This window comes from Balaenoptera ricei, chromosome 9, assembly GCF_028023285.1.
Source record: "Balaenoptera ricei isolate mBalRic1 chromosome 9, mBalRic1.hap2, whole genome shotgun sequence".
In the NCBI taxonomy this organism is placed as follows: Eukaryota; Metazoa; Chordata; class Mammalia; order Artiodactyla; family Balaenopteridae; genus Balaenoptera; species Balaenoptera ricei.
The window spans coordinates 49,370,841-49,382,988 of NC_082647.1; the positions used below are offsets into that span (position 1 = coordinate 49,370,841).

Consider the following 12,148-nt stretch of genomic DNA (forward strand, 5'->3'; position numbering starts at 1 on the left):
CTGTTTTAGTATTTGTCAAGTATTGAATGGGTAATGAGTTAATCATATTTTATAAAACAATGAAAATGCAATATATTTCTTCTACCATGAAGAAACTGAAGTTCTCTACAGATCATTCCTAGTATACTATTATAAAATTTTAAATGAATTGTAAATATCTTAATAGTCCTTCAGATATTCAGAGGGTATATACTCATACCTCAAAGAGAAGCCCTTTAGAACTATTATATGAAGATTGTTTTTTAGAATTCATACCATGGAATAGATTTTAAACAGATGCCAAGAAATGTCACAGATTTTAGAAGCCACGCAACTAACCCAGGTTTGAAAGTTCCTGAGCTGTTCTAACTGCCCAGCAGGCCTCCCTGATTAAGATGGAGACTATAATTTTGGAAGTAAAAAGCAAATTCATAAAAAACTACAAGCCCCACGACTAGTAACAAAGAAGAACTCTCTCTCCTGGCAAGCATGTTATTTTATCCCCAGAAATAAGCAGTTGCCAAAATATAACTCATAATTGTTTATATATAACATTATACAAATATTATCAATACTTTTAAAATCTGGGGAAAATGTTGTCAATTTCTATTCCTCTTGGATGACACTCTTCATATTTTAGTTCTTCCTTGATGATTCTCTGGTCTATCACTATGAAAATTAATACAACAATAGCTACTTAAAGTTAGTGAGCATCTATTACGTAACCAATACCATTCTAGGTCCTTTTATCACCATTTTCTACAGTACAACATATTTTTAAAAACCACTTCCACATACTTCATCTTCCCAGAGAGTATATTCCAATGGAAGGATAGCAGCAAGGAAGAAGTGCCTTTCAAGATTAGTGACTGTCATCAAGATTTATGAGTTGCCATAAAAACTTCCAAAGATCTCTTCTGGGTACCACAGCCACAATCTCCTACAGATTTTGCTTCATTAATCCCTTGACCTCAATCTACCACTTTCTCAACCAAAGTCTGTCAGAATAATCTTTAGTCTTGTCTGTAGTGCTTAACCCCTTGTCACCTGGACAGCAGAGAACCTGAGACTGTTTAAATCTCAGCTAATACTCAACTGAACCAGAGAAATGGCCTAATGTACATCAGTATTTCACGCAATTGAAGGCCTCTCATTCTGCCATTCCTACTCTCGCAAATCATCCTTTCTTCCCTTGGATTTCAAGGCGATCAGAGTCTAACCTTAAAGGCCATATTTCAGGGTATTCTTGATCTCATGGGCTAAGTTCATGCTGTAATGGGCCACTTTGGAAAACTATCAAATCCAGGTACAAACATCGAGAGAAATGCGTGAAGAATAGAAAGAGAAGGGTAAGAATTATACAAAGGATAGCAAAGGAGTTATAACAATTGAATTAAAAATTTAGCTGAATGTCCTAACAGTCAAGCTAGGCACATACAATGAGGTTTTATCATAACATTTGTAATATAATATTTGGTACACCTGCTTAAAAAGTTCAAACTTAAAAAGTGGTTCCTTGGACTTCCCTGGTGGTCCAGTGGTTAAGACTCTGTGCTTCCACTGCAGGGGGCACTGATTCAATCCCTGGTTGGGGAACTAAGATCCCACATGCCCCACCGTCACCAAAAAAAAAAAAAAAAAAAAAGTGGTTCCTTACCCAAATAAAGTATCTTACTCCTACTGTAGGATACTCTTACTGCAGGACTGCAAGTATTCCCCAAGAGTAAAATTGGGGGAATAACTATATTTTAAACTAAAAAGGCTAACGGTAATAAGGACAGAAGACTTTACAGATGTTTATAAGGAGATTCACAACTGTATACATTGCTATACGTTACGTTTACCCTCTAACTCAAATAAGCAATCCTCAAACAAACAGAATAAGACTAAAGAAATCTTTTCAGTTTGAGCCCTATCTGTATATCATCTCTGCTCAGGTGTGCAATATACAACCACTTCACTGGAGTATAAAACCTACTGAGAATCACTGTACTAATGGTTCAATGAACAATTATTAAGCAACTGTTCTAGGTCTTGCTGCACAAAAGAAAAATGGAACAGACCCCATCCCTAGGGAACAATAGATCAATCCTGTCAATGGACATTAGCATATCCAACTAGTTACAACATATGTGAGACTGTGATACGTATAATCATAATCTGTGCAAGTTTGTCAAAACTAACAAATTTTCTTATGAAAATATTAAATAAATTAGGTGATTGTTTTTTTCCATTGTTTTTGGTTACTGACTTAAATCCATTTGTATCTCTAATCAAGCCACACTGTTTTACACTTATACTTCTTTTTTTCTTAGATTAAGAAATTGTGCCAATTTTTAGTTAGGTGGTTTTTAGTATAATTTATTGCATTTCTCACATCAAGGATTTCAAAATTCTAATATTACATCTTATTTCACTAAATTCTACTTTTTAGAAAAGTAATTTTAACTACTTTATTCTATTCTTCCCTTTATTCAGTGTTTATCATTCCTATTTGTATTTCTAACCCCTCTCCCCAAGGTCAAGCAAGTATTCTACAATTAGGTGTAAAGCATCTAGAAACAGTTGTCGGGGACTATGTCACAAGCCTGATACCAAAAATCTACAGGTATTTTAACCATTTACAACATAAAAGAGGCTATGACAGAAGGGTGATAGGCTCTGACCTATTCTCATACAAACATCTATCTAAATGCTACTTTTTTCAACATGTGGTCTTCACTCATTTTAACTGGTTCAGTTCCTGAAAAAAGTGGGTTTCAGACAATATACTATAACTCCAATCAGTTACATAAGACACAACTAACCTTTTGCTCTGCTTGCAGTTGGTCACATCTTTCTTTCTCATGGTTAAGTTCTCTTTCCATTCTTCCAACTTGTTCTCGAAGTTGTGTTGTTTCTTTTTCCAGAACAGCAATTAACTTTAACAGTTCTTCTTTTTCTTTCATGGTTTTCTCAATTTTCAACTATAAAAGAGAAAACTCAAATTGTTTTTTATAATCCTACAATACATTACTAATTCAGTTTTCCATTTCAAAAAAATAGTGAAGAAATTTGCAGAAAGAACTTTTACATACTATCTGCTTCATATCAATCAGACTCTTTTAGTCTTCAGTTAGAAAAATTCATGAATCATAAATTTAAACCATTTTTTGGTTGGGCAAAGAAAAAAACATTACAAGAAGGTATAAAAGTAATGAATTTTATTATAAAGTTGCCTGCTAATCACTTTTCAAATCAGTACTAAAAATAAGGCATATTAAGTTTCATAAGTGACTTAATTCTGGGCTGTTCTTATTTTGGGTAATAATCAAGGAGAAAAATGTGTACCTCTCCTTGAATGCAAATCTATGGGAAATTTTTGAATCTATTAAGAACTTCCTTGTGTGTTACATAAGGCCTTCATCTATGGGATTACTGTGAAAAGTTTTGGTTCTTTAAATAAGGTACTATGGAATAAGTTTCTATATGTATAAAATGGCCTCTATTTAGCTAAATTAAAAGAAACTTTATAAGTAAATGCAAATTTTAGGACAAAAATGCAGACTGTAACATATTAACAATATAACTGACTCTTACATGAACACTAATAGTTACTTAGTTCAGGAAAATCTAAACTCCAGTATTCTAAAAATTACCAAATTAAGGGACCTAAAATAGTAAATAAAATGGTTAATATTCCTCTTACAGCAAGAAGTCTGATTCTAACAAGGGAAGAAGCATGGAGACTCAGAGGGAAAACTTCACAAAGGAGGCATCATACATTTAGCTAAAATAAAATGTTTTCCCCCAGTACACCCCAAGTCACTTTTCCAGGGTCACGGAATCAAACTCTAATTAAACTCTAAAATGGCTCTTATGAAAGTTAAAGAACTGTAAAATTTTTAAATGACCCGTCTATCTCTTCCATCAGACTAAATGAAAATGACAGGAGTAAATGCCCTCAAAAGAGAAAAGTTTACTTATTCACTGAATTTCTTTTTACCTTACCTATTTTTTAAAAAATGATTTTTGGCTCTAAACTTTCTGGCCGCTTAAAAATAAAGATACACCTTGACACAGTACAACAGAAACATTATAAAAGAACCATTTTTCCCCAGTGATTCATTTAACTGACACATACTTTAGAGTTCACTGAATCTTAAGTAAAAATTTTTAAAAGGAATTAAAATTATATAAAAGTGTACACAAGTCTAATTCCTGCCCCCAGTTTTGTATTCTGGTATCTTTCGAGCACACAAAAAGGTTAAAATTTTACCATGAACACCCATCCACCCATCACCTAAATTCAATAATTATTAATATTTTGCCATATTTAATCTCCCTCTATATACCTAAGTTTTATTTCTTTTTCTTTTTTTTTTTTTGCTAAAGCATTTGAAACATAATTGCAGACACTTCACCCCTAAGTGCACAGGCCAAGCATCTCCTAATAAGTACAGTCTTGTATTTAACCACTACCATGATCATAGCTAAGAAAATTAACAATAATTTTGTAACACCCAATGGGTAGTCCACAGTTAAAATATCCTACACTACCCCCAAAATATCTACTTTTTAAAAATCTAGGATCCAACCAAGGTTCACAAACTGAAGGATTGTGGCTCAATTATTCTTAATGACAACAGTGCCCTAGATAATGTCTCACACCTGTACTAATTTGGTGCATTTTTAGTAAAATCATTAAAGATTTTGATAAATGTGGAAATTTAAAAGACTTGTCAAAAAACTGATCAGAATATAAATACCTTATCTCAGAGACATTTACCTAAGAGACAGCATACATTTTATGAGTAGGAAGAAGAGAACTAAATTGTGCAATGTCCCAATTTACTTGGAGCACAAAAGATAGGTAGACGCCAAAATGCCTGTTGTTTTTCTGTTGGAGGTCCTGAAATCAGGGTGGTCTAACAAGTATTCAAAAAACTGCAATATAAACAGTCACTGCATTCTTCGTAAGATCTAGGCTTGTTTCAGCATCTTTGACTAGCATTCAAATACCAGGCTAAAAACCTTGATCATCAGGCGGTTGTCACCACAAAATGTTTTAGTCACCCTATAAAAGTTACATTTCTTTATTTAAGATAAGAGAGGAATTTCTGGAAGGGGGAAGGAAAGATACAGAAAAATTCACAGTAAGTTACTGGTTCCTTCTAACCTTCTTAGTTCGACTGTCTAATATCTCTAACCTCTTGTCTTTCTTCTGTAGTCTGTTTTTGAAGATAAATAAAATCAAAGGCATAAAATATTTACATATAAAAAACATCCATCGGAGTATAAAGAATAAGCAATGACTTGCCATAGACTAAATAGGAATGTCAAATAACCAAAAATGTATACTGAACCAATTAAAGAAGATCTTTTTCACAGAAACTCAAATATAACATTCTAATTTTTTAGGTTTAGGGTAAAGACATTGAGAAATATCTTGAAATAGGAATGCTGTTCTATTTTTTTCCTTCAATAAGTACTAAAAATTAAGACATATGGCATTATTAGACCATCTACATAGAAAATTTCTTTTGATGCAAGTGCAATGACTCGAAAATATTCAGTGAAAAACAGTGAGAAGCTTTTTCACCTTTTTTTTTCTTAATTATGGTTAATCCAGCTTATTCATTTGATCAGATAAACAGGAAAAGAGATCATTCTAAAAATGCTGAACCTAATTACGAGACTGGGATGCTTCACTGATTCACTGCCACACGTGAGATAGGGCATGCTTGTGGTATAGTGAAATGAAGTTCACATCCAATTACAGTTAGACTTACTGCTTTATACCGCTTTCCCATCAGCTTCACCCCCAAATCTGTACTATTCTACAATCAACAGATTAGGCCATCCCTAAAGAAGAAAGGTTAGGGTGAGGGAACAGGAAGTTTTAGGTCCAAATTCTCCCAATAATTACTTATTGCATATACACTATGCACAAAATACTGATAAGCCTAGGGACAGTCCCTGCCACAGTGAAACCAGTAACATAATTGTGACAGAAAATTTTTTTTAAGTATTCCAAAAACAACACTCTAAGTTTATTATTTTAGTTAAAAAGCATTTGATTTTCAGGTTATACTCCTACATAACCTAAAAATTCTTAAAATGCCAACCAACATGAGCTCTGTTTGTAATTTATCTATGATTGATTTGTCTTTTTGAAAACATTCACTATTTTTAAGTCACAGTTCGTAACAAAATAATCCAGTTCATAATGTAAACTTATGAATCACCAGCTCACTGTTGGTACCAACCTCAAGAAGGCCAGCTTTTGTGGTCACCACCAACATGTCAGAATTTCCTTCATCTTCCATAGTAAGCAACTCTTCAACTGGAGAAGAAGCTCGAAACTGAAAAGGTGTACTTGCTCCACGAATTTCACCCTTATGGGTAACATAACAGAACTGATAAAATTCTCCATCATCATTTGGAAGGTAATATCCTAAGTGGAAGTTAACAAACAAAAAAAGTATTAAATTTTCTGTTATAAAATTATTTGAATTTAACAAATCTTGCCATATCCTCTCATTTCTGACCCTGTTTCTAAGCACTCAGGATATGTCTTTCCTATCTTTCACAAATTATCTATCAAAACTAGACTCTTTCTTCCCTAAATATGCCCATATTTTTCTTATCTTAGGTCTAAGCTTATACTCTCAGAGTATTCTTTCCCTGTATCTTCACTAGGGTAAAACCAATTCATCTGGGAGAGTCAAGTATGCAGTTTTCAACGAGAAAGAGGCTGAAGGCGGAGCAATGGAAGAACCAGCATAAAAGCCTAGGAGGACCAGGGGTTGGAATACATCATTTAAAGAAACGTTCCCTCAAATATGACATTAATTAAATGCAAAAGAGAGATATTAACAAAAGGAATACGCTGCACATGTGCACTGTGTAAGGGCAGAAAGAGGATGAGGTCTACTGATGCAGAACAAAAAAAAGCTTTGGAACCACACAGATTTATTCTGGAATTCCAGCTCTACCACTAATTATTATTTACTCAACCTTCCCGAGCCCAAATTTCTTATCTGTAAAAGAAATTTGAAGCCATCTATCTCAAAGTTCCGAAGTACCATGGATTATGTAGTTATATCATCTAGCCCACTATCTGACAAATAATATGTGTTCAATATTTGTTCCTTCTCTCTTCAGCTCAACTGTTACCCTCTTTTAAATTCTGCTGGATTATCCTAGCTCAAAATTAATCCTCTCTAAGTCCTAGCTCAAAATTAATCCTCTCCAAAGCTCCCATGGTATTTTTTACATTAAAAAAAAAAAAATCCTCCACTGTGTACTTTGCATTACCATTATACACATGCTTTACAGGCTACATCCAGACCTCAGAAATACTGAGGGCAGATTATTAATAAATATAAAAATTCTTGAATTCCCCCAGAATGACCTGAAAACAGGAAGCATTCAATGATTGTGAAACGAACATACAAAGGTGAATATATTCCCCTTATCTTGGATATTAATATCTACCCAGAAATGTGCATTCACTATGCCTATTATTCCTTCATATCTTGAAATTTTTATATAATAATAATGAATATCATTATTATGATATTGACTTCACTTGACTTCATTCTTTAAAAAATAGCTGAACTTTGTCCACAGAGGGGAGGGGGCAGAGAAAATATAAGCCTGAAACATCCTGTGGGGCTTAAAAATAAGAAAGAAGTTGTCAAAAAAGAAGGGGGTGGGGGAGTCAAAAAACAGGAGCCCCCTTGACAGACCTCCCAATAGCCAAAGAAAGCTAAAACAATTTGAGCAACAAAAAAATGATAGCATTAGACTTTATTCCACAGAAGAAAATATACATGCATGAATGAGAAAAGGATGACTCTTCCTAACATAATAATTGCAACTAATGATGTCCAAGAAATGAGAATAGAAAAGCATCATCAGGCAAAAATAACAATAATTATTGTAGGCGAGATCCACTGATGGATACTAAAATTAGTGGGTGAAAGTTTGAGGAGAAACAAGGTATCTCAAAATTGCTCCCCATAATACTGTTAAATTACAAAGGGAAAAATACTAACTTTACAGTGGAGAAGCCCAGCAGACACCACCTTAACCAAGTGATCAAGACTAATATTACTAGTAAGAAGACAATCAGACATCAAGTACTCTCTGATACAACGCACTGAAAAGAATACATCATCACTTCTATGGTATTCTTCCTGAAAATGTATAGCCTCAATCTAACCATGAGAAACTGTCTGAAAAACTCAAAATGAGGAACATGCTACCAGAATAAAACAAAACTGAACAGTACTCTTCATAAATGTAAAGGTTATGAAAGACAAGGACAGAATGAGGAGCTATCACAGACTGGAGAAGACTATGATGCTATGACAACTAAATGCAATGTGGGATTATGGACTGGATCCAGGAACAGAAAAAAGAACACTACAGGAAACACTAGTGAAATCTGAATAAAGTTTGTACTTTAGTCAACAGTGTTGTACCAATGTTAAATTCCTGGTTTTTTAAACAAATGTACTGTGGTTATGCCACATGTTAACATTAAGGGAAGCTGGGTGAAGGGTAGATGATAATTCTGTATACTATTTTTGCAACTTTACATCTAAAATTATTTCAAAATAGAAAGTTTTTTTAAAAAGTAATAGAGGGAATTCCCTGTCGGTCCTTTCCAGTGGTTAGGACTCTGTACTTCCACTGCAGGGGGGCAGAGGTTCGACCCCTGGTTGAGGAACTAAGATCCTGCAAGCCTCGAGGCACAGCCAAAAAAAAAAAAAAAAGGAATTAAAGGTACATCTAGCAATAAATTTCTGAAGTTTTTAAAAACCCCATCCTCCTACTATCTACTACTAAATTTATTAATCCGTGGCTGAGTAACTTTGCAAAGGCCACTACACTTACTTTTAAAGTTTAAATAGAAAAGAAAAATATAGTTTGACTAATCAGCTCTGGTATCATGGCATTAGAAATTCTACAAACTAGATATTCGAGGTCTGATTTTTTTTTTTAAATCTCACAAAAATAATTCACTAAAAATTATGGTTCAAATACCATTTGAGATACAAGATATAAATATTCAGAACTGCAATTTAAAGCTACCTAGAAATAGCTCTCCTCAGATCAGTAGAACTGAAAATAAAATATGAAAAAGTAAAAACCAAACTCCAAGTCAAATTTTATAGCCTGTAACATTAGCAATCAAATTATAGTAAACAAATAAGGGTCCATTTAGGAAAACAGTACATTTATGCACACTTTATTAGTTGTTCTGAGTTTTGCATTTCAGGATTCTCATGACTACTCTACAAAATGAGCAAAATTGTTTGGATCATGCTTAAATTAAAATTCCTTCTGGCTCTAATTCTCTATGACTAAGTTTTTCATGACTCTATCCTGAGTTCATTATATAACAAGTTCTAGGCAGGCAGAAGATTTTATTTCTGAATTTCAAAGTAAAAATTATGATGACTTTTCAAAAACATGTAAAACTTTGCTCCCATGAAAATGCTTTTACAATATGAACAGAAATAAACTGGATGCTTTTCTCCTTTTTTTTCTAACTGCTTTTAAACTTTCTGCTGTCATAAATAAGCAAATTCATTAGTCACTATAACAAATTCTGTTAAGTTTCTTATTTATTATAAGAAAACTAATCATCACATTAAAAATGACTGGAGGGCTTCCCTGGTGGCGCAGTGGTTAAGAATCCACCTGCCAATGCAGGGGACACGGGTTCGATCCCTGGTCCGGGAAGATGCCACATGCCACGGAGCAACTAAGCCCGTGCGCCACCACTACTGAGCCTGCGCTCTAGAGCCTGCGAGCCACAACTACTGAGCCTGCATGCTGCAACTACTGAAGCCTGCACACCTAGAGCCCATGCTCCGCAACAAGAGAAGCCACCGCAATGAGAAGCCCGCGCACCGCAACGAATAGTAGCCCCCGCTCCCCGCAACGAGAAAGCCCGCGCAGCAACAAAGACCCAACGCAGCCAAAAATAAATAAATAAATTTTAAAAATTTAAAAAGTAGATTAAAAAAAAAATGACTGGAAATAAATCCACAGCTTTTAAGAACAAATTTCTTAATAACAAAATCAGTTCCACTATACACACTTGAATTTGATTATCTAAAAAAAGGCTATGAATTAAAAGATAAACTACATATATAACTCTCTTAATCTATAAAACATCTATGAGGACCTAAATCTTTGTCTATATTACGGTACAAATTTTATTCTCTGAATATGTGTTTCTTGTCACAGTACATAAGGAAACTTTTTTTATATATGCAAACTCCATGTGATTACATTCCCAACTGATGTTCACACCAAACATATACAAACCTCATAATAAAAAGTTTTTTTAAAGACATACCCACCAAAATCCAAAACACTAACACCACCAAATGTTGGTAAAGATGCAGACCAACAAGAACTCTCATTCATTCCTGGTGGGAATGCAAAATGGCTTTGCCACTTTGGAAAAGAGAGTTTGGTGGTTTCTTATGAAACTAAACATATTCCTACCATATGATACAGCAATCATACTCCTTGATATTTACCCAAATGAGTTGAAAACTTACATCCACACAAAAACCTGTGCATGAATGTTTATACCAGCTTTACAGCTTTATTCACAACTGCCAAAACTTGGAAGCAACCAAAATATTCTTTAACAGACGAATGGATGAATAAGCTGTGTTAATCCATACAATGGAGTATAATTGGTTTCCTTTGCAATTCTGGGCATTTCATGTATATTAAAATATTATACTGAGACAGAGTCCATTAGCTTCCCCAGACCAAAAACAGTCCATGGTATAAACAAGACTAAGAATTTGCTTTAATACAATCCACAGTCAGTACAATTTTACTACAAAAATCACTCTACAGCAAATTCTGTTATAGATTTCTAAATAAAATTTTTGTGCTTTGTTTTAAAGTAACAGGGTGTATTTTTTTCATATAACAAGCAATCTGGAGGCAGTTGCCTGCTGGCCTTGATTCAGTGGCTCAGACATGTCAGGACAGACATATATGTGCTTGTCTCGGCCTTCCCCTCATGGCCACAGGAGGGATGCTGAAGCTCTAGCCATCACCTTTGTGAAGGCAGAATGTGGGGGGAGGGGCAATACCAGGTATATCTCCTCCTTTAAATAAGAGAATTTTTAAAAATCTGTATATAATGCTAAGCTAAGACAAAAATGAATTTTATATTACTCACATCCATTTTATAGGCAACTTTCCCTATAGAATTTCTACTCTATAAATCCTGTTAATCATTTTTGTGATTTTCATACGGAATATCTGTCTCACCTCTAATTTGTTATATTATCTAGTATTAGTAACAGCATTATTTTCTCATTTGAAAAAAAAGATCATCAAAAGACTTCTCTTAAATGAAAGACAATAAGGAAAAAACCATTGTCTACATAAAATATCATGTGACCTACACTAGATATTTACATTCTTATGACTTTTGATAAAGAAAGATACTAATTAATTCAACTTTAGTCACTAGACATGCTTAAGTAGATCATTACAATGGGGTACAACATTTTTAATGGCAATAAAACATCTAATTTCATCGAGTTCTGCTTTTCAGTTCTCACCTTGAAATGCTAACACACAATTGACTGTTGATCCTTCTACATAATGTTCAGGCACAGGGGACCATAAAAACGTGTAATAATCACGAGCAGTACTCCATCCAACCTAAAGGAAAACAACAAAAACATGGATATTATAAGTGGTTTAATATGAATGATATCTTATAGCATATTGCTTTTCACTGCATCCTAAAGTTAAAGTGTGCGTTAATGTTTAATCATGAGCATTTTAACAATCACGTCAAATTTTTATTATAATTTTTTATTAAGCTATAACCTAATGCTATAAAAATCTATAACAGCAGAGTTTCTACTATGTATTAAAATGCAATTTGATATCCAATTTCTCAAGGAAAACCTCAGTACACATATGATCAAATATAAAAACATGTTTCACTTAAAATTTGATTTCACTAAACGTAAGTTTTTAAAATTTATTTTATGCCTCGAATTTAACTGTTTTTTTTTTTTAGTTAGATTTCCCCCTCCTCCTTAAATGCACTAATTAAACTTCAATAGTCTGTCATCTTTAGTTAAGTCTTGCCTACAGGCAATGGTAAATTCTGTAAAAATTT

At 33.7% G+C, this 12,148-nt stretch overlaps 1 protein-coding gene across 2 annotated transcripts in view; it reads right to left on the reverse strand.

Annotated features, from left to right (window-relative positions):
• The window catches only part of TAX1BP1 (Tax1 binding protein 1), an 87,182-nt gene that overhangs the window by 55,492 nt on the left and 19,542 nt on the right, over positions 1–12,148 (reverse strand). For both annotated transcript variants that reach the window (XM_059933713.1, XM_059933712.1), the window contains exons 3-5: positions 11,577–11,679; positions 6,228–6,415; positions 2,787–2,945 (exon numbers count right to left, since the gene is read on the reverse strand). In XM_059933713.1, the coding sequence (XP_059789696.1) occupies positions 2,787–2,945; positions 6,228–6,415; positions 11,577–11,679 (450 nt within the window). The remainder of the gene's footprint in view (positions 1–2,786; positions 2,946–6,227; positions 6,416–11,576; positions 11,680–12,148) is intronic.